A 22741-nucleotide genomic window follows, 5' to 3' on the forward strand; every position below is an offset into this window, starting at 1 on the left:
CCAAAGAGAACAATATCTGCTAGCAGTGAGTTTAGTTTGTTACAGTTCATTGGTCAAAACACTGATAACCTGAATGTACGTGTACAGTTTCAATTAACATCGTTCATTCGTCAAAACACTGTGAACTAGAACACAATTAAAAAAAAACAAGACATTTTTTTTAAATGATTAAAATAATTCTTTTATATTCAAATTATTCTTAGACGTATTTTTAATCATTTAAAATTAATTTAACATTCACTTCACTTAATTAATGTTCTAGACAAATAAGAATTATATTTTAAATCAATAGTCCTTTTAAACTTAATGTGAATATATTAATTAATTAGACTTTATTGTATAATCTTTAAATAATCTAATAACTAAATTAATTATAATTTATTAAATACATAATTAAAAATTTAATAATATATATCAGAATTTATTAGAAAATGTTAAAATATAAATTCCATTTTCATAACCGTTTTCTTTTTTAAAATTATATAATTTTTCTCTCTAATTTATTTACTACCATATTCACTCTCCATAAATAAACAATTGAATTTTATTTTTTTAATCAAATTCTAAAATATTTTATATTTTCTTTTAACTTTAAAATGATTATTTAAATTTGGTAACTAAATTTATAATTTTATCAATATTTAAATAAATCAAGTGAAGTATAGAAATTAAAATTAAAAAAAAAAAACTTTCAATTTTTTTTTTATTATTATTATTTATTTATTTTTTATTTTTTTTGAAGAAAACATCACATGTGTGTATTTGACTGCCAATGTACAAAAAAGTTAAGATGAAGCTTTATTTTTTAAGAAAGAGGAGTCCTTCCTATAAATAGATGATGTTGAGCGGGCAAAACAATTTCAACTACGTAGAATGTTCGCTGCGCATTGCTAATTCCTGCATTTTCCACTGTAAGATTTCATCTTCCATTTCCTCTCTTCAAATTCTTGTAATCTTTGAACTGAACAAGGATTCAACAGTTTTCTTCATTGCCATGGATGCAGAGGTGTGGTCCGCAAATCGCAAGGATCCGTACTGTCTTATGTGTTTAGTCTCTTTCTACGATCTATATCTCCGTTTATTGTTGCTTGTTTTATGTAGATGCTAAAGGTACGGTTCCTTCAGAGGAAGAGACGAAAGCATGATTGAGGTAATCTCCACTGTGTCTTCTTCGTCAAGAATAGTTATTTTGGCCTTTCAAATCGCCAGTGTTCGAGCGTTTGTTTTGAAATGTGTTGTTTGATTGTGATTATGATTACGATGAGTTTGATTTTTGTCGCGTTTGTTTCGGTTGGAATGATTTTGATATGATTTATCTCTTTCTCTATGCTTTGGTTGTTTCCGGAGGCGTTCCGATTGGGAAAATAAGTTTTTCGGAGGATTTAGTCTTCGAAACACTTCATTAACCGAAGTTCAGGATGCTTATGATTACTGTAGGTTCCATTTTAATCAGAGGTGTACTGTGTGTTCCATGTATTATCGTTTTCTCGAGTAATCTCTTGAGCTGTCGTATTAAATTTGCAGCGAGACATCTGTATACATTTATTTCTTTTTCCTCGAACGTTTCGCTCTTGCACATTTGTGAAATTTTGATTTGCTGTTTGTTGTTGTTTTTTTTAAATAAATATGTGGAAATTTTCATATCAATTGAGGATGAGTTGAAAATGTTTGCGTTTTTGCCAATGATCAGTGATCTAAGAAACATGCCAAGCGAACTATGGTTTGCACTGTCGATGATTTACAAGAATGGAAAGACTTTCCTAAGGGTCTTAGGGTTCTTCTCCTTGACCGCGACAGTAGCTCCGCTTCCGAGATAAGATCACAACTAGAGGAAATGGAGTATGTTGGTGAGATAGTTCAAACGCCTCATTTTGGTCTTTTTGTTAGAAATCCTCTTTCTTCTACAGCACTGTTTTTTTTCTATCTTCTTCAACATTCAAATATATTTGCTTTACTCGCGTCCTAAAGAAGGCATTTTAAGCTACTTGATTAATTGAGGAGATCTGCATTCTCTTTTCTATAATCCATCTTTGGAGGATAATTACATATATGCATTTCCATAGAATTTATCCCCCTTTAATTTTTCCTTTTTTTATGATTGTAGGCCTGAACTTTTATACATGTTTCAAGGTCCCTAAACTTTTGAAATCTTGATTTTGGTCCTTAAACTTTTTTAAACCACTCATATATATATATATATATATATATAAAATGTGTGAGATTACATCAGTTCTTCAATACATTAGATAACATATTTATGGTAGGTACTACTTGTGGAATATAATTAAAGTTGAGGACTAAAATTGAGATTCTATAGAGAGAAAAAAGGTCCAAAATGGCAGTAAAAGTTAAAGGGCCAAAATTTGGAGACCAAAATTGAACATTAATGAACATATTGAAAATGCACTTATTTCTACTTTCTACGACTTTAGAGTGTCATCATTTCTTCCACAAAATGTGTATTTCCAAATATTAATTTGTTGTGATCTGTATTCTCACTGTTGTGATCCCATTTTCATGTTCTCTATTCCTTTAAGAAGTTACCCTTTTAGTTTCTTCTATACTTCTATGTTCATAAGTTTCACTTGTCATATTGCAGTTTATTCCTGCACTGATGAGAAGGAAGCTTTGTCAGCAATTTTGAATACACCGGGAAACTTCCATATTGCAATTCTGGAGGTATGACTAATGACTTCCGGAATGGAATTATACATTTAGGCCATAAGTTGAGTCCTCTGGTATGCTTACTTGATAAATTTAGTTCTCGTGATGATTGGACCATTTTCAATAGCAATATTATTGGTTTTGTTTGTCCTTTTAAACTCTTGGATCCATCTCTGGTTGCAGGTGTGTGCAAGAAATTATGATGAGAGTTTTAAGTTGCTTGGAACTTCCATGGACTTGCCAATCATAAGTAAGTTAACAACTCGACCAAAACTAGTTAAGGTATATATCTTCCACCAAGAGGTCAGAGGTTTGAATCCTCCCTCACATGTTGAACTATTAAAAAAGAACAAAAAAAAAAAAGAAAATCTAAAACTGGTTTCCTTTCATAAAAAAAAAAAAGAGGGGTTTGACAGCTTCTTTCAACAAATTTTACGGTTCCTGACCTGACAATGAGATTATGTTGTTCTGTGGCACAGTGACTTCGGATGTTCATTGCCTAAGTACCATGGTGAAGTGCATTGCAGTAAGGGTTCTAGTCTAATATCTTACTAAATGGTCTCTTTGTCTTTGGTAATTCTAGCAGCACTTTTAAGGGTTCCTTAGGGACCCGTTTACTCTGTTTAGATTAACAACAGCAGAAAGTCTTCCACTGGTAGCCATTTGTGTTTTGCAATAACTGTTTTCAGTTTCCAGTTTTCTTGTTGGTCTGAGAAACCACTTTCTAAACAAAGCTAGTATCTATAATTTTCATTTGATTTCCATCAGAAATTGATACTCAGATCATAACTATAGTTTTGCATTATTATCTATGCATCTAGATTTACAGTTTACGTTCAGCTTGGTGCAGTTGAGTTCCTGTTGAAACCACTCTCGGAGGACAAACTCAGGAATATCTGGCAGCATGTCCTTCATAAGGTATTTTTCAGTTCTGGAAAAAAAAAAAAAAAAAAAGAATAAAAAGAAAAAAGGTATATTGACCAACGATATTTTGAGAAGGCATTTTCCAATACTCCAAAGCCTGATGAACACTCCGAAGCATCCTTGATGCAACTCCAATTAGAGAATAAAGACAGGAATGAAGTTCCGGAAGAGATGGAAATGCTTTCTTGGATTCAGGATATTGTATGGGAACCACCAGAAGGAAGTGAGAAGTCTGAACTGAACCTGGGAGAATCTTTGCAAGGTAGCTGGGAAAGCGAACATCAAATGAACTGTTCAATGGAACCTGATAGCAGGGAAAAAGATGTGTACTCTAAATTCGTCGAAACAGCTACACATGATTTGGTTTGTGAAGGTCCCTTTCAGGAGGGCCAACCTCGATTATCTGGCAAGGTAATGGTCAAAGAATACAAGAACTTTCTAGTTGGTTTAGGCTGAGAGTAACGTTTATCATCCATTGCAGAATAAATCTGATGTCAAAAGTTGTGCTTCAGCTGCTGAGCATTCAATCCAAGGCTCTGATGTGAACCATTCTGCTGGATCCAAAGCGAAGAAATCAAAGGTATATTGTCGGACTCAAAAAAAACACAAAATTTTGTGCATCTATATTATAAAATACATTCAAAACTTGGGTTTTCAAATGAACGTGTAATTTCATCGTGTCAAGGATGAGATTTTTGTGTGAAAGTGTAGCAACCCAAGCCCAACGCTAGCAAATATTGTCTTCTTTGAACTTTCCCTTTTGGGCTTTCCCTCAAGATTTTTAAAATACGTCTGATAGAGAAAGGTTTCCACACCCTTATAAAGAATGCTTCGTTCTCCTCTCCAATCGATGTGGGATCTCACAATCCACCCTCTTTCGGGGCTTAGCGTCCTCGCTGGCACTCGTTCCTCTCTCCAATCGATGCAAGGGATCTCACAATCCACCCTCTTTGGTTAAATAGTTGTACTATGAGATCAATTCCTCGAGTATAAACTTGGCCAGTCCCTCACGAACGTAAAAAGAAATAAGCTTTGAACTGTGACTTCTTATTTATGAGATTCTGAATCATACTGTTGTTGGCTAATGTTGTCCGTTAGGTGGACTGGAGCCCAGAGCTACATAAAAAATTCGTTCAGGCAGTGGAACAGTTAGGCATAGATCATGCAATTCCTTCCAAAATACTTGAGCTCATGAAAGTTGAAGGTTTGACAAGGCACAATGTTGCAAGTCATCTCCAGGTGCCCACTTGACTTTGCCTATGTATAAAATAAGTTATAATTATCCTCTCTTATTTATTTATTTTTCTTAGCCTATACTTTGTTTATGTAGAAGTACAGAATGCAAAAGAAACATATAATGCACAGAGAAGAAACTCCATGGCGGTCACATCCAAGCTGTACATTACAAACCAATCACTTGAAACCTATCATGGCTTACCCTTCTTATCATCCTAACTGTGGAATATCACCGTCTGCTGCTTTTCCAACATGGAGACAGACCAATGGCCATCCAGCTAATTCCCTCGTGCGGGGTCCGCCCGGGTTTTGCCATTGGCCACGACCAGGAATTCAGCCCTGGAATTCGTATGCAGCAGGGGTAACGTTTACTGTTCTTAGAGTTCGCTGTATAATAATGAGACTGTCACCATAAAAAGACCCAAATTTGAAACCTCGTACTTCACTGATTGATTTAGGTACAAGCTGATGCATGGGGTTGCCCTGTGACGCTGCCTTCTCATGCTCCATATTTTGCACTTCCTCGGGTAAGAGTTGATTTGATTTGATTTGATTTGATTTTTCTTTTACCGTTAGTTAAAACTGAGAATTTAACCTCCTTATTTGGAGTGGAGTAAGTAATTGTGGGCGTTTTCTTTTGGCCATTTTGCAGCATGTATTATCAGCTTCACACAATATGCATACGGTAAATAAGAGCTACGGCATGCCTCAGAGTTCATTTGATCTTCAACCGGTAATTTAAACCTCCTTTTCTTTTACATTATCAGGGGGCATTTGGTTTATGGGTTTCGATGTGGAGGGAATTTAAGCCTATGTTTGGATAGAGGTATTTAATGTTTTGCCACGGTTAGGAACCACGGCCTTTTAGTATAAGCTTTCATGACTTTACTTTTGGTTTCTCAAAAAACCTCACACCAATAGATATAGTGTTCTATACTTGTAAACTCACGAACTTTCTCTTAATTAGCCAATGTGAAACTTGTAACGGCCCAAGCCCACCGTCAGCTCTTTGGGCTTTACCTTGGAGGACTTTCTCTCAAAGTTTTAAAACGCGTCTAGTAGGAAGAGGTGTGGACTCTTATAAGGCATACTTTCTTCTCCTCCCCAACTAATGTGAGATCTCACAATCCACCTCTTTGGGGGTCAGCGTTGCACACCACCCGATGTCTGGCTTTGATACCATTTGTAATGGCCCAAGTCTACCGCTAGCTGATATTGTCCTCTTTAGGTTTTTCTTCTAATGCTTTCCCTCAAGGTTTTAAAACGCGTTTACTAGAGAGAGGTTTCCACGTCCTCATTAGAAAATGTTTCGTTCCCTTGAACCGAAGTAGGTCTCGTAGAACTACTCTCAATAATCTCAACACAAACATCCAAATTGCCTAACCCACAAATGCATGAGTTTTCCAAAAGCCCCACTTTATTTTTCCCAATAGTTTCCCCATTTTTGTTGTTTTCTTTCTCTTCTTTCTATTTGTTTTGTTGTTTTTTCTTTAAATATGATTCTCTGTTTTCTTTTATTACTATTTCTTCAATTACTTATGTTTCGTATTATTTTCCTTTTCTGTTATAATTTTTTTTTTTAATTATTTGTGTTATGCTTTTATATAATTTGTTTTTATCTATCAATCTTTTTTAAAAGGTTTATAGATGGGTTGGGAGAAGAAAGAGATGAGAAATGATAATAATTAATTCTTCCATTTAATTATTATACTAATTATTTATAAATGGAAGTTGGTATAATTTTATTAAATTCATTTATTTTAAGATAATTATCAATAAGATTGGTGGTCGAATAAACTCAAAATTTTAAATTTTATATCCTAAATTGAACAAAAATTTAATTGGTTAATTTTATTTTAAAATTTTTATTTAATAAAAATAAACTAACCACAATTAATTTTTACAATTATTTTAAAGGTTTTTTTTTATATAATATATATATATACAAAAAATAATAATAATAATTATAGAGAGAATTTAAAAAATTAATTTTAGTTTATTATTGAATTGGGTAGGATGAGGAGGTGGTTGACAAGGTTGTAAAAGAGGTAATGAGGAAGCCATGCTCACCGCTTCCATTAGGGCTTAAACCTGCCACAGAGAGAGTTCTCACAGAGCTTTCTATGCAAGGGATCTGCATCGTCCCTCCTCAAATCAACGGCTCCAGACCTCCCTGATCCCATTTCTATATAATATCTGTATCCTAATTGATTTTAGCCAAGTTTGTTAAATTGCAATACTTATTTTGGAAGGAAAAACATCATTTTAAACAGAATTCTTTAACCTCCTAATAATAACAAAATAATAATAATAATAAAAAAAGAATCCCGGTTAAATGTTCAAACAATACCATATAATTTAAAGTTCCGTCTCCATTACGATGAGTACGGATGCGTACGTTACAAGTATGACTGTGACATTTATGTTTGTTATTATCTTACAAAGGTTGCTATTCCTTTTGAGTGTTCAGCACAACCCATTAGCAAGTGCTAGCAGTAGGCTCAGGAGGGTGCGAGCCCGCCTTGTGAGCCTATGTTCGCATGTGTAGTTTGTGTGTAGAGAAGTATTACACATAACTTGCTCGAACTAGAAAGTCGCCTAAGGAAATGAAACATGTTTTAAATGATAAGTTCCCCCATGTTGTATGTGTTTACATTTCCTGACCTCAGTAGTGTCACTTGTGGAGTATTTCTTAAAATACTCAAGTTATGTACTACTCTTACATTTTAAGTAAAAGCAAGACATCTTTGTGCGGGTGACGGTGGCGATGTGTTGAGGATATGACAGTATGTTATTTTCCTGGTGTAGTTCTTATTTTTATTTTAAATGTTTATGTTGTCTTAAAGGTTTTACCTCAAACATGTAAGTCCATGACATCGTTTATCAAATTATTTTAGATAAATATTTCCACGTTTAACAATCATGTCATCATGCATAACGACTTCATTTTAGAATAAAAATAGGGTGGTTACAATTTGAATACTTCAATATGGCCTCGGATAGTTTAAATATATATATTAAAAAAGTAGTAGGGACAATAATGAAAATGAAAGATGGAAGACATATTTCTCGTCTCTACCTCCTTTTAGGAATGTTCATATGATCCGATGACCTAAATAATTATGACTACCAATACACACCACACGAGTTGAGTTGAGTTTGATAAGTAGGTTAAAACTTGTCTACTGAGGTCAATTTGATGGACCCCGAAATAGGGTTTATAACTCAACTCTACTTTTTAGAATGTTATGAATATTTAACTAATGTTAGTGATGTAATTTTCGCGGTCGCCGGAATTTTTGCAACTTCACCGGCAACCTCGGCAATTTTTTTTTCTTCTGTTCTTTCTGAAATACCGATCCGATCCGATGTTAGTGATGTAGGAGACTTTAAAATGTTTTATATTTAGGTTTGTATTTAATCCAATAATTTTTAAATTTTTAAATTTGTGTTAAATTAATTTGACTCTATTATCTTTTAAAGTTATGATTCTATCCAACAAAATAATAATAATAATCTTATACTGAATATATGACTTGTAATTTTCAAATATGTTAAAAGAGTTATTAAAATAAAATTTAAAATTTAAAATTTAAAAAGCCTATTAATATTTTTTAAATATAATTATTTATTACATACATGAACATATAACATTTTTTTTCCTCTCCTCTCTGTAATATAAATATTATTTCCATTATAGTTTAATTATTTATTTATTTTTGAAGCTTTAAATAAATTTTGAATTTAGTTATAAGAAGGAAAACCATGGCTACCTTAAATTCCCTGTAATGTTTAATAAATGATAGAACTTTTAATTTGGTATTTAATTAATTTAAGCTTAAAATTTATGTTATTTTATTAATTTTGTGTTTGATAAATATATAAATTTAAAAAAATTAAATTTAAAAATTTTAATTTATAATAGAGCATGAGGTTTATGTTTGTCAAGATGTTACAAAGGTCGCTATTACTTCCCGATGTTTGACACAACTCATTAGTGAGTGCTAGCCTGACAATTGGGTTCTAGGGGTGTGCAAGCTAGTCTGGTGAGCCCACATTCGTACCGTGAGTCGTGTGTAGAGAAGTACTACACATGCAATCTTGATTGGACTAGAAAACTGCCTAAGGAAATGAAATGTGGGTGGTGTGTAGAGAAGTACTACGCATTAGCCACTCAAGCACATCAATATTTATTAAAAAAACTATTTTTAATTTTATATATTATGTAAAAGTCAAATGGTCCATTTGACTTATTCTTTTGTGGAGATTAAAGGGGATCGGGAATAAATCTGGTCCACAAATGTCTTTTGTCAGGAGACTATAAATACCCACAATATGTTATGTAAAATTCAGATTCGTGGATGAATGTAATTCAGATCTCACGTTTCCCTTAAAAATTCGAGCATCATATTTGCCATTTCTAAGTTTCAAGCAATTCTTGTGATAGAATTGCACCCGAGCCATTCAATCAAGCCCGGATCAAGTTAGATTATGGAGTGACTCAATTTAGATCAAGGTTCCAAATCTTGCTTGTAGATCTTCGATTGTAAGAGGTAATCTAATTCTAGCTTATCTCTTGGTTGATCTAAATTTCGTATAAGGAGGTGTTAATTACTTTGATTCAGGGTTCTTGCTAAAACAAAAGCTTGGATCGTTAGGTTGAGGATTAGAGTTGCCTTATCACCTGTGTTGGGTCAAACACATTTCATATTTAGTAGTCTTAGATTAGAATAGGGCATTATGTTATTTTCCTTATGTCGTTTCTTATTTTCATTATAAATGATTGTGTTGTCTTAAAAGTTTTACCTCAAACGTTCACGATCACAGGATTTACGATGCTTCCGTCGGTCTCGAAGGGCGCCTCGTCTTTATCTGTAAATGTAGAAGCACGAGGCTTGAGTATTTTAAAAATACTCAGTAAGCTACCCCCTATCGAAGTTATGCAACAAGAACATGCGAATGCAATGACAGGACCTATCATATCAGTCTATTTTCCTACGACACTATCATAAAGGGCAGCTTGACTCATTAGTCAGTTGGCACACTGCTGGGCTCCTTTCCTTGTCTGGCGAGCATGCTCTGGTAGCTCTTTATGCCGGACACCCGTTAGAATTAGTAACACGACAGCATTATGTAAAACATAATGATAGTTCTCCTACCTAGTGGTGTATGTGTCTGTACCCTCATGATGGAATAGGGGTATCCCCCAATGCATGAGCACACATAAAGCATGAGGTCACAATATTTTTCATTTTCAACATTATTAAATATAATTCCGCTATCGTTTTTCATTCATATCATATTATTTCTCATCTTTCCGTTCTCATATCATGCATAATTTTAATGGGATTATATTTCATATCATTTATCGTGACATCATGTTATTCATAACATGTTGTATACATATATTTTATGAGACATAACATAAATTTCCATGCTTTTAATGTAACATTTCATAACATGAGATTCATACAATAATTACCTCAATGGTCACATAAAACAATCTAAACATAACATATCACATCAATTCATTCCAAAACAGCATACGTTCACATTGCATACATTTATGTATTAAATCGCAATAGTTTAAACATACAATTTACGACACGTGCGAAACCACGGGCACGTGCCAACATACAATATTCCACAAACATAAACATAATCCAACTTAAAATTGTGAAATACGACTTTCAAATGACATAATTTACCTTAAACAAGGTCGAAGTCAAGTCTGGGAGGGTCGAAACAGTGTCGAACATGTCAAAAATGGGTCTTCCGAGCCGAAATATACGTGTCAGAGCCAGGGAGGTTTTTGCTTCAGACGTTGACACCTGATGCCACCAAGAGAGGCCACGTGTGCAGAGTGAAGCCAGGTCGAGGTGCAGGTCATAAGGCGAGTCAGGGTTCAGTCACGGATTATTCTTTAAAAATTAATCAAATTTAAATAGCTATGTTTGTTTGGTTAGAGTTCTATATAAAAAAAACATATATTATTTCAATAATACCCTTTTATCTTCCTATAATTATACATAAATTTATTATAATTTGAATCAATATCTATTATTTTTGTATCTTAAATAATTAAAAATCTATTTTATATGAATTTAATAAGTTTGTATTAATTTTATATTTTATTTTATAAAACATGTCAATTTATATTGTATGGTTGATAATATTTGTTTGAGTGGTTTATACAAATTATATGAATTTGTGATTTTCTTTTTTTTAAAAAAATGAATGATTTCACTATGGAAAAGTAAAAGAAATTTAATTAATTAGATAATTTAAATAGAAATTATTTTATATGTAAATGAAAAATATAAATATTATTAAATGAATGTATTGATCTATTTTAATTCTATAAAAATGGAGAAATTTTTTTTCTTAGCTTTTAAAATTATATATATATATATTGTTTTTTAAACATGAAAAATTATAATAAGAAAATTAGGAAGAACCAAAACAAAAATTAAAAAACGAAATTATTAAAGTAAATATATGGTCAAATAATCCGATCAATCTTATCGTTCAACCTAAATTATAAAAAATGGTTTCGATATAATTTTTTTTCTTTTTAAAAAACCAAACTCCAGTCCGATTGATAGGTGGCATTTTTTTTTTCTTTTTTGTTAGATCAATCAGACCAATCATAAAATAGAGTTATAATCTAATTCAACCCTACCCTACTTTAGTTACGCTGTGACTGGTAAATGTTAGATATATAAATTTTTAAAAATTTAGTTGTTAGTGTAACGTGTAACATGGATAAATACGTTTTTTTTTTTTTTTTTTTTTTAAATAATGTGACAGTCCAACACAACCAAACCTAACCAACCCTGAAATTTTCCGTTCTTTTTCCATCCAAGCTGTATACATCACTAAAAAGTTATTATCAAATGAACGTCTTAATAATCTATTTTAAAAAGGTCTGTTTCAGTCGTAATTTTGTTAAGCATGACGACAAAACTTAAAAGTCTAAATTTTGCACAAAATAATATCGAAATTTGGTTTAACTTAGCTTTCCAATCTTAAATAGGAACACACTTCAAATCAAAGAAAAAGAAAGGTGAAGAAATTAATGGAAGAGAAAAATAAAAATATAGAAAAAATCAATATTTCCACTTTCCCCTTTTGGATATATTATTATTATTTTTTTTTTGTCTCTATTTGTTTTTCCAATATATATATATATATATATATATAGTATTGTCAAATAAGTGTTTTCCATTAAATAATTACTTTGAAATTTTAAATAATTTATTATTCTTATTATTATTTGAAAAAATAGATGTTTATTAAATTTTATATTTTATTACCTTTTTAAAAAATCTCATAAAATTTAAATAGTAATAATGGGTTAATAAATATCAATTTTTAGTAATTTATCTATTAATTTAAATGATAAAACAATCTAAATTCATTAATTTCAATCAATTATTTATTTACACTATTGATTTTTAATTTGTGTAATTAGAAAATAAAAATAAAAAATCAATGTCAAACAATGACGTAAATAATTGATGCATAAAAAGAATCAACATATCCGGATAAGCAATAATTTATATATTCTATTTTAGTCATAATAATTCATTACTTATTACTATTTTTTAAATTATTTTTTCCCAACATTAATCATTTTCGAGTTGTCTTAAAATTAAATAAAATGAAAGGTCGGGAATAAATTTTGAAAATAACAACTTATCCAAATAGATACACGATAACCACAAGATTGAGACGGAGAAGTCTTCACATCCCTATCATCTATTTCATTTCCTCATCCCAATAAAATTCAATATCTAATATTGTAATATATATATATATATATATATATATATATTTACATTAAGCAGAGCGAGGACGGAATAGAGAATATAATCTCATCCCCGACCCCATTATCTAATACAAAAAAACGTTTTCCACCTCTCCTCAAACGAGAAATACCCTATCCATTTATGATGGATTTCCGCATGTAAAATTGACATCTCTACCCTTACTGAAAAGGTTAGATGTTTAAAATACTTCTAATTATTAATTAGGTTAAGTGCATACCCTCGTAGTGATATATTGCAAAATCAAGTGACATAAAACTGTTTAAAACTGGACTTCCTTGCAGATAAGTAGTTGTCATCAGTAAAATCACAACACCGTGGTACAATCCCCATATATATAATAGATATAATTTCCACAATATCATATCAGGTAATTGACCTCAATGTCGTATCACACAGTTCAACGTGATTCTCTCGTTAATATAATTTCCATTCACACAGATAGATTATTACTATAATTTTCATCCAGACCTAAAAAGGCGAGCATACAAGACGATTGGTTTGTGCACTGGAGTCGACCTCTAAATTCAAACATAAAACTTGAGCTACGTTGATGATTGCACTCGACGAGTAGTCGAGTTTGGCTCAACTTTCGTAGCTAGAGTACATGTGAATCCACACTGTTCAGTCCAAATCACCAACAAACACCCATTCAATTATGTAATTTGTAGAGATATAGGTAGGATGCACAACCGCAACCCGTTTCATTAATTAAATTATATATACGTTCAACTGTAGATTTTTCTGTCAATTTGAACATAGCTCAATAAGTAAGGTATTGGTCAAAACACTGACAATATGAACATACCTCAAGAAACAAAGTTATGTATATACGCGTGTACCGTAGATTTTTTTTTTTTTTTTTTTTTTTTTTTGTCAATTTTAGTATCGTTCATTTGTCAAAACCCTGACAACCTGAGTAAAGTTCAATAAACATGACTGTGTATATACACATGTACGGTATATTTTTTTTGGTCAATTTTAGCATCGTTTATTGGTCCAAAAACTGACAATCCGATCTGACAACCTGAATATAGTTCAATAAACAAGATTATATATAAAAACGTAAACGGTAGATTTTTTTTTATCAATTTTAACGTCGTTCATTAATCGAAGCACTGTAAACATGAATATAACTTCCTAAATAAGGTAATGTGAACTCAATAAACAGGTATGTTTTTAACGTTGGAAATTTAGATCTCAATATTTTAAGGTGATTTTAAAATGGTTAAAATAATCTCATTTAAAATTAATTTAACATTTAAAAAAAATGGGGAAGAAATACACATTAAATTAATAATCCCTTTAAATTTAATTTGAATATTTTAATAAATTTAATCGGAATGTAATTGGACTTTACTAATATAATCTTTTAAATAATGTAATGCGTAAAATTAATGGTAATTTATTAGATACATATTAAAATTTTAATAATATATTACATATATTTTTAATTTGGCAGATTAAATAATATATTAGAATTTATTATAAAATTTTAAAATATAAACTCCATTTTCATAACCGTTTTCTTTTTTTTTTTCTTGAAAATTATATATTTTTCTCTATAATTTATTTATTACCATAGGTGGAAGATTATTGAGAGTATGTCCCACATTGGATAATTTAGTAGATGGTCATAGTTTTATAAGGGATGAATATTATCTTTGTGAGAAATCCAAAATAAATAATTTAGAGCTTAATTTCAAAGGGTATAATATCTCAGTCATAAACCTACAAAAATCATATTATTATTTAAAATTTTAATTTTATTTATTTATTAGTCCTTCCTTTAAATAGATGATTATTGAGCAATTTCGACTACGTAGAATGTTCGCTGCGCATTGCTAATTCCTGCATTTTCCACCGTAAGATTTCATCTTCCATTTCCTCTCTTCAAATTCTTGTAATCTTTGAACTGAACAAGGATTCAACAGTTTTCTTCATTGCATGGATGCAGAAGTGTGGTCCGCAATCTCAAGGATCCGTACTGTCTTATGCGTTTAGTCTCTTTCTACGATCTCTATCTCCGTTTATTGTTGCTTGTTTTATGTAGATGCTAAAGGTACGGTTCCTTCAGAGGAAGAGACGAAAGCATGATTAAGGTAATCTCCTCTGTGTCTTCTTCATCAGAAAAGTACTTTTGGCCTTTCAAATCGCCAGTGTTCGAGCGTTTGTTTTGAAATGTGTTGTTTGATTGTGATTATGATTGCGATGAGTTTGATCGCTTTTGTTTCGGTTGGAATGATTTTGATATGATTTCTCTCTCTTTCTCTATGTTTTGGTTGTTTCCGGAGGCGTTCCGATTGGGAAAATAAGTTTTTCGGAGGATTTAGTCTTCGAAATCCTTCATTAACCGAAGTTCAGGATGCTTATGATTACTGTATGTTCCATTTTAATCGGAGGAGTACTGTGTGTTCCATGTATTATCGTTTTCTCGAGTAATTTCTTCAGCTGTCGTATTAAATTTGCAGCGAGACATCTGTATACATTTATTTCTTTTTCCTCGAACGTTTCGCTCTTGCACATTTGTGATTTGATTTGCTGTTTGTTGTTTTTTCTTTATAAATAAATATGTTGAAATTTTCATATCAAATGAGGATGAGTTGAAGATGTTTGAGTTTTTGCCAATGATCAGTGATCTAAGAAACATGCCAAGCGAGCTATGGTTTGCACTGTCGATGATTTACAAGAATGGAAAGACTTTCCCAAGGGTCTTAGGGTTCTTCTCCTTGACCACGACAGTAGCTCCGCTTCCGAGATAAGATCAAAACTTGAGGAAATGGAGTATGTTGGTGAGATAGTTCAAACGCCTCATGTTGGTCTTTTTGTTAGAAATCCTCTTTCTGTTACAGCACTGTTTATTTCTATCTTCTTCAACATTCAAATATATTTGCTTTACTCGCGTCCTAAAGAGAGCATTTTAAGCTACTTGATTAACTGAGGAGATCTGCATTCTCTTTTTCTATAATCCATCTTTGGAGGATAATTACATATATGTATTTACATAGAATTCATCCCCCTTTTCATTTTTTGGCTTGGATATGATTGTAGGCCTGAACTTTTATCCATGTTTCAAGGTCCCTAAACTTATGAAATTTTATCTTTGGTCCTTAAACTTTCATTAAATCACTCATTTAGTATCTATTGGAAAAAATGATAATATATATGTATAAATAATGAGAGAGATGACATCAGTTCTTCAATACATTAGATATACATATTTATGGTAGGTACTATTTGTGGAATGTAATTAAGGTTGAGGACTAAAATTGAGATTCTATAAAGAAAAAAAAGGTCCAAAATAAAATGGCAGTAAAAAGTTAAAAGGCCAAAATTTGGTGACCAAAATTGAACATAAATAAACATATTGGAAGTGCCCTTATTTCTACTTACTTTAGAGTGTCATCATTTCTTCCACAAAATGTGTATTTCCAAATATTAATGTGTTGAAGATCTGTATTCTCACTATTGTGTGTTCTCTATTCCTTTAAGAAGTTGCCCTTTTAGTTTCTTTTATACCTCTATGTTGAAAAGTTTCACTTGTCATATTGCAGTTTGTTCCTGCACCGATGAGAAGGAAGCTTTGTCAGCAATTTTGAACACACCGGGAAACTTCCATGTTGCAATTCTGGAGGTATGAGTAATGACTTTCGGAATGGAATTATACATTTGGGCCATAAGTTGAGTCCTCTGGTATGCTTACTTGATAAATCTCGTTCTCTTTTAAACTCTTGGATCGATCTCTGGTTGCAGGTGTGTGCAAGAAATTATGATGAGAGTTTTAAGTTGCTTGGAACTTCCATGGACTTGCCAATCATAAGTAAGTTAACAACTTAACCAAAACTGATATAGGTAGATACTTTCGATCAAGAGGTCAGAAGTTTGTATCCTCTCTCACACATGTTAAACTATTAAAAAAAGAACACAAAGATCTAGAACTGGTTTCTTTTCAGAATTAAAAAAGATGGGTTTGACAGCTTCTTTCAACAAATTTTACGGTTCCTGACCTGACAATGAGATTATGTTGTTCTATGGCACAGTGACTTCGGATGTTCATTGCCTAAGTACCATGATGAAGTGCATTGCAGTAAGGGTTCTTGTCTAATCTCTTACTAAATGGTCTCTTTGTCTTTGGTAATTCTAGCAGCACTTTTAAGGGTTCATTTGGGACCGGTTTACTCTGTTTAGATTGACAACAGCGGAAAGTCTTCAAGTTTTCTTGTTGGTCTGAGAAACCACTTTCTAAACAAATCTAGTTTCTATGATTTTCATTTGATTTCCATCAGAAATTGATGCTCAGATCATAACCATAGCTTTGCATTATTATCTATGCATCTAGATTTACAATTTACGTTCAGCTTGGTGCAGTTGAGTTTCTGTTGAAACCACTCTCGGAGGACAAACTCAGGAATATCTGGCAGCATGTCCTTCATAAGGTATTTTTCAGTTCTGGAAAAAAAAATATTTTGCAAAAAAAAAAGTATATTGACCAACGATATTTTGAGAAGGCATTTTCCAATACTCCAAAGCCTGATGAACACTCCGTAGCATCCTTGATGCAACTCCAATTAGAGAATAAAGACAAGAATGAAGTTCAGGAAGATATGGAAATGCTTTCTTGGATTCAGGATATTGTATGGGAACCACCAGAAGGAAGTGAGAAGTCTCAACTGAACCTGGGAGAATCTTTGCAAGGTAGCTGGGAAAGCGGACATCAAATGAACTGTTCAATGGAAACAGATTGCGGGGAAAAAGATGTGCACTCTAAATTCGTCGAAACTACTACACATGATTTGGTTTGTGAAGGTCCATTTCAGGAGGGCCAACCTCGATTATCTGGCAAGGTAATGGTCAAAAAATACAAGAATTTTCTAGTTGGTTTAGGCAGAGAGTAACGTTTATCATCCCTTGCAGAATAAATCTAATGTCAAAAGTAGTCCTTCAGCTTCTGAGCATTCAATCCAAGGCTCTGATGTGAACCATTCTGCTGGATCCAAAGCGAAAAAATCAAAGGTAAATTATCGGACTCAAAAAAAAAACGCAAATTTTGAGCTGACTTTTGTGTGCATATATCAAGTTTGGGCATCTAGATTATAAAATACATTCAGAGCTTGAGTTTTCAAATGAACGTGTGATTTATTGTGTCAAGGATGGGATTTTTCTGGGGAAGTGTAACTATCCAAGCCCACCGCTAGTAGATATTGTCCTCTTTGGGCTTTCCCTTTCGGGCTTCCCTTTAAGATTTTTAAAACGCGTTTGCTAGGAAGAAGTTTCCATACCCTTATAAAGAATGTTTTGTTTTCCTCTCCAATTAACGTGGGATCTCACAATCCACCCCCTTCAGGGTCCAGCGTCCTCGTTGGCGCTCTTTCCTCCCTCCAATCGATGTGGGGATCTCACAATCCACCCCCTTCGGGGCCCAGCATCCTTGCTGGCACTCGTTCCTCTCTCCAATCGATGTGGGAGATCTCGCAATCCACCCCCTTCGGGGCCCAGCGTCCTCGTTGACACTCGTTCTTCTATCCAATAGATGTGGGGATCTCACAATCCACCCCCTTCGGTTAAATAGTTGAGATCGATCAAATAGTTGTACTATGAGATCAATTGCTCGGAGTATAAACTTGCCCCGTCCCTCACGAACGTAAAAAGAAATAAGCTTTGAACTGTGACTTCTTATTTATGAGATTCTGAATCATACTTTTGTTGGCTAATATTGTCCGTTAGGTGGACTGGAGCCCAGAGCTACATAAAAAATTCGTTCAGGCAGTGGAACAGTTAGGCATAGATCATGCAATTCCTTCCAAAATACTTGAGCTCATGAAAGTTGAAGGTTTGACAAGGCACAATGTTGCAAGTCATCTCCAGGTGCCCACTTGACTTTGCCTATGTATAAAATAAGTTACAATTATCCTCTCTTATTTATTTATTTATTTTAGCCTTTACGTTGTTTATGTAGAAGTACAGAACGCAAAAGAAACATATAATGCACAGAGAAGAAAATCCATGGTGGTCACATCCAAGATGTACAATACAAACCAATCACTTGAAACCTATCATGGCTTACCCTTCTTATCATCCTAACTGTGGAATATCACTGTCTCCTGTTTTTCCAACATGGAGACAGACCAATAGCCATCCAGGTAACGCCCTCGTGTGGGGTCCGCCCGGGTTTTGCCATTGGCCACGACCAGGAATTCAACCCTGGAATTCGTATGCAGGGGTAACGTTTACTGTTCTTAGAGTTCACTGTATAATAATGAGACTGACACCATAAAAAGACCCAAATTTGAAACCTCGTACTTCACTGATTGATTTAGGTACAAGCTGATGCATGGGGTTGCCCTGTGACGCTGCCTTCTCATGCTCCATATTTTGCACATCCTCAGGTAAGAGTTGATTTGATTTGATTTGATTTTTCTTTTACCGTGAGTTAAAACTGAGAATTTAACCTCCTTATTTGGAGTGGAGTAAGTAATTGTGGGCGTTTCCTTTTGGCCATTTTGCAGCATGTATCATCAGCTTCACACAATATGCATACGGTAAATAAGAGCTACGGCATGCCTCAGAGTTCATTTGATCTTCAACCGGTAATATAAACCTCCTTTTCTTTTACTTTAGAGGGCATTTGGAAATGGGTTCCGATAAGGGTTTTATGGCTTTACTTTTAGTTTCCCCAAAAAGTCTCATACCAATGGAGATAGTGTTCTATACGTATAAACTCATGATCTTTCTCCTAGTTAGCCAATGTGGAACTTGTAACGGCTCAAGCCCACCGCTAGCTCTTTGGGCTTTCCCTTCCAAGGCTTCCCTTCAAGGTTTTAAAACGCATCTGTTTGGGAGAGGTGTAGACCGTGATAAGGAATACTTCATTCTCATCTCCAAACGATGTGAGATCTCATAATCCACCTCCCTTAGGGGCCCGACATCCTCACTAGTACACTGTTTATTGTCTAGTTCTAATACCATTTGTAGCAGCCCAAGCCCACCGCTATCTCTTTGGGCTTTCCCATCAAGAGCTTCCTCTCAAAGTTTTAAAACTCGTCTAGTAGGCAGAGGTGTGGACCCTTATAAAGAATATTTTGTTTCCCTCTCTTGCTTATGTGGGATCTCACAATCCACCTCCTTGGGGCCTAGCATCCTTGCTAGCACACCACCCGTTGTCTGGCTCTAATATCATTTGTAACCGTTCAAGCTCACCTTTAGCAGATATTGTTCCTTCTTTGGGTTTCCCCTCAAGGTTTTAAAAACACATTTACTAGCTGATTTTTTTTTTTTTTTTTTTTCCTTTTCTTTAATTATTTGTGTTTTGTTTTTATATAATTTATTTAATTTTATCTATGAATCACTTTCAAATGGTTTATAAATGGGTTGGGAGAAGAAAGAGAGGAGAAATGATAATAAATTGAAATAAATTTATTTTATGTTAATAATTCTTCAAATAGATTATTATACTGATTATTTATGTGTAGAAGTTTATATAGTTTTATTAAATTTATTTATTGTAAGATAATTATTAAGATTGTTGGTTGAATAAACTCAAAAAACTTAAAATTTATGGCATATTATTCCTCATTTACTTTTTAATAAACAAAATTTAATTGGTTAAATTTATTTTAAAAATTTTACTTAATAAAACTAACCACCATTATCTTTATCTTTTGCCATTAAATGTTGAAACAAATAAAAATATTATTTATTTCCTTCCAATTCTAATAGTATTTACGAGCAACACAATACAATTATTTTTACACATCTTATTATGATTTCTTGATACAAAAATTTAATACTATTGATTTTATATCATATTTGTATTATCAGTATAGTTTTATATATACATTTTTTTGTGCAAAATACGTAACGTATTCGTATTTGATGGATTTAATGTAACTATGAGAAAAAGAAAACCTATATTATTTGTTTTCGAGTTTTATTCTTCTTAATTTCTTTGTTTTAAATTTTTAGCCAAATTTCTAATAAACAAATTAAAGGACTTCCATTCCAACCCTTTATTATAGAATGTCTTTGTAAGTGCCAACAATTATTTTAAAGGTTTTTTATATATATATATATATACAAAAAATAATAATTATTATTATAGAGAGAATTTAAAAAACTAATTTTAGTTTATTATTAAATTTGGTAGGATGAGGAGGTGGTTGACAAGGTTGTAAAAGAGGCAATGAGGAAGCCATTCTCACCGCTTCCATTAGGGCTTAAACCTGCCACAGAGAGAGTTCTCACAGAGCTTTCTATGCAAGGGATCTCCATCGTCCCTCCTCAAATCAACGGCTCCAGACCTCCCTGATCCCATTTCCATATAATATCTTTGTCGTAATTGATTTTAGCCAAGTTTGTTAAATTACATTACTTATTTTGGTAGGGAATAATATAATTTACTATTATCTATATCTTCCATTCACATCAAACTCTTAATTAACATAGTTGTAGGAATCATTTACATAGTTATTCGTGTATGATTTATGGCATTTATGTTCGTCATCATGTTATAAAAGTTGCTACTCCTTTTGGGTGTCCGGCACAGTAGGTTAGCGAGTGCTAGCCCGACAAGTAGGCCTGGGGAGGTGCGAGTTTGTTTAGTGGGTCCATGTTCGCATGCGTGATTTGTGTGCGAGTTCGCAATCTTGCCCAGACTGGAAAGCTACATAAAAAAAAGCCACATTCGCACGTGTGGGCTATGTTTAGAGAAGTTTTAGACATTCAACCTCTTCGGAACTAGAAAGCTGCCTAAGGAAATGAAATAATGTTTTAAATGATAAGTTTTTCATGCTGCATGTGTTTGCATTTCCCGACTCCAATAGTGGAGTCACTTGCCGAACATTTCTTAAATTACTCAAATTATGTGTTATTCTTACATTTAAAGTAAAGGCAAGACATCCCTACTCAAATGACGACGCTGACATGTTGAAAACCATAGAACCTATGATAGGGTAGACACGTTTCATCTTTCATAGTCTTAGGTTAGAACGTCGCATTATATTACTTTTCTTATGTTGTTTCTTATTTTTATTTTAAATGTTTGTGTTGTCTTAAAATTTTTATGACATCTTTTATACAATTATTTTAGATAAATGTTTACACGTTTAACATTCATGTCATCATGCATACGATAATAGTTTTATTTTAAAATAAATATTGAGTCGTTACAATTGGAATACTTCAATATAGCCTCAAATAGTTTAAACATATATATTTGTAGATACAACTTACAATGATTTAAATTTTTTTTGTTTAATGTTTAACAAAAATGTCCAAAATTTTTAAAATTTTTAAATTTCACTTATTTATTCCTTAATCTATCCAACATTTTCCAATATTCACACAGAAATTAAATATATTTTAAATTTTATGATTCAATTTAATAAAAAAAGAATTATATGTATCACTGTCAAAATTTTATGTTAGAAATTATTAAAATTAAATTAAAAATTGAAATATTAAAAAGCCTATTAAATATACATATATAAACATATAACATTGTTTTCCCCTAATATAAATACTTTATTTATTTATTTATTTATTTATTAAGTTGTGAACTTAATTATAAAAAGTGGTTTTTAAAAAATGAAAATCATGACTCCCTTAAATTCCCTGTTTAATAAACAATTTAATTAAGCGATTTACGTTAATTCTTAAATTAATAATTATTATTTTTATATTACATAATTATCTCTTCTTCTTTTATTTAAATCATAATTATTAAATCCTTAATTTTCTTGTTTGTTGGCACTGACATTTGTAGGTTCTGTTTGGAAGAGAATCTAAAAAATCAAGATTATTTATGGAAAATTATATTTTTATTTTAAAAATAGAAAAAAAAAAGTCACTAATAACAATTTTTTATTTTAATTAAAATGTTAAATTACTTTAAATTTTATTTAAAATATATTAATTTTGTGTTTGATAAAGATATGAATTAAAAATTTTAACTTATTATTTTAAATACTATTTTTTTTTATAGTTCATTCAAATTTATTTACTTTTAACGTGTGATTAAAATATTTACACCTATTATAAAAATAAAAAATTTGTAATCCTTATCCGAACATTATTAAATTAAGAGAAAAGTC

At 32.1% G+C, this 22741-nt stretch overlaps 2 protein-coding genes across 7 annotated transcripts; both read left to right on the forward strand.

The window, feature by feature from the left end:
• Nucleotides 1–800: 800 nt before the first annotated feature.
• LOC111811886 (two-component response regulator-like APRR2) lies at nucleotides 801–21066 on the forward strand. 5 transcript variants are annotated; one of them, XM_087118118.1, is made up of 14 exons: nucleotides 801–911; nucleotides 14611–14755; nucleotides 15289–15445; nucleotides 16208–16287; nucleotides 16407–16473; nucleotides 16694–16740; nucleotides 17012–17089; nucleotides 17162–17497; nucleotides 17568–17666; nucleotides 18378–18518; nucleotides 18610–18873; nucleotides 18971–19039; nucleotides 19160–19240; nucleotides 20797–21066. In XM_087118118.1, the coding sequence occupies exons 3-14, from the start codon at nucleotides 15316–15318 to the stop codon at nucleotides 20956–20958; spliced, it is 1554 nt and encodes a 517-aa protein (XP_086974244.1). In that variant the 5' UTR covers nucleotides 801–911; nucleotides 14611–14755; nucleotides 15289–15315; the 3' UTR covers nucleotides 20959–21066. The 5 variants fall into 5 exon arrangements, with proteins under 5 accessions (XP_086974244.1, XP_086974246.1, XP_086974243.1 ...); XM_087118120.1 differs by lacking the exon at nucleotides 801–911 and adding an exon at nucleotides 14463–14518 and having other exon boundaries at nucleotides 14707–14755; XM_087118117.1 differs by lacking the exon at nucleotides 801–911 and adding an exon at nucleotides 14470–14518.
• On the forward strand, nucleotides 821–7162 carry LOC147789250 (two-component response regulator-like APRR2). Of its 2 annotated transcripts, XM_087118115.1 has the most exons (14): nucleotides 821–911; nucleotides 1102–1150; nucleotides 1691–1847; nucleotides 2600–2679; nucleotides 2848–2914; nucleotides 3144–3190; nucleotides 3505–3582; nucleotides 3664–3999; nucleotides 4070–4168; nucleotides 4687–4827; nucleotides 4919–5185; nucleotides 5283–5351; nucleotides 5477–5557; nucleotides 6840–7161. In XM_087118115.1, the coding sequence occupies exons 3-14, from the start codon at nucleotides 1718–1720 to the stop codon at nucleotides 6999–7001; spliced, it is 1557 nt and encodes a 518-aa protein (XP_086974241.1). In that variant the 5' UTR covers nucleotides 821–911; nucleotides 1102–1150; nucleotides 1691–1717; the 3' UTR covers nucleotides 7002–7161. The 2 variants fall into 2 exon arrangements, with proteins under 2 accessions (XP_086974241.1, XP_086974242.1); XM_087118116.1 differs by lacking the exons at nucleotides 821–911; nucleotides 1102–1150 and adding an exon at nucleotides 1236–1433 and having other exon boundaries at nucleotides 6840–7162.
• Nucleotides 21067–22741: the final 1675 nt, after the last annotated feature.

This window comes from Cucurbita pepo, chromosome 15 (genome assembly GCF_057944985.1).
Source record: "Cucurbita pepo subsp. pepo isolate OVF chromosome 15, ASM5794498v1, whole genome shotgun sequence".
NCBI classification, from domain to species: Eukaryota; Viridiplantae; Streptophyta; class Magnoliopsida; order Cucurbitales; family Cucurbitaceae; genus Cucurbita; species Cucurbita pepo.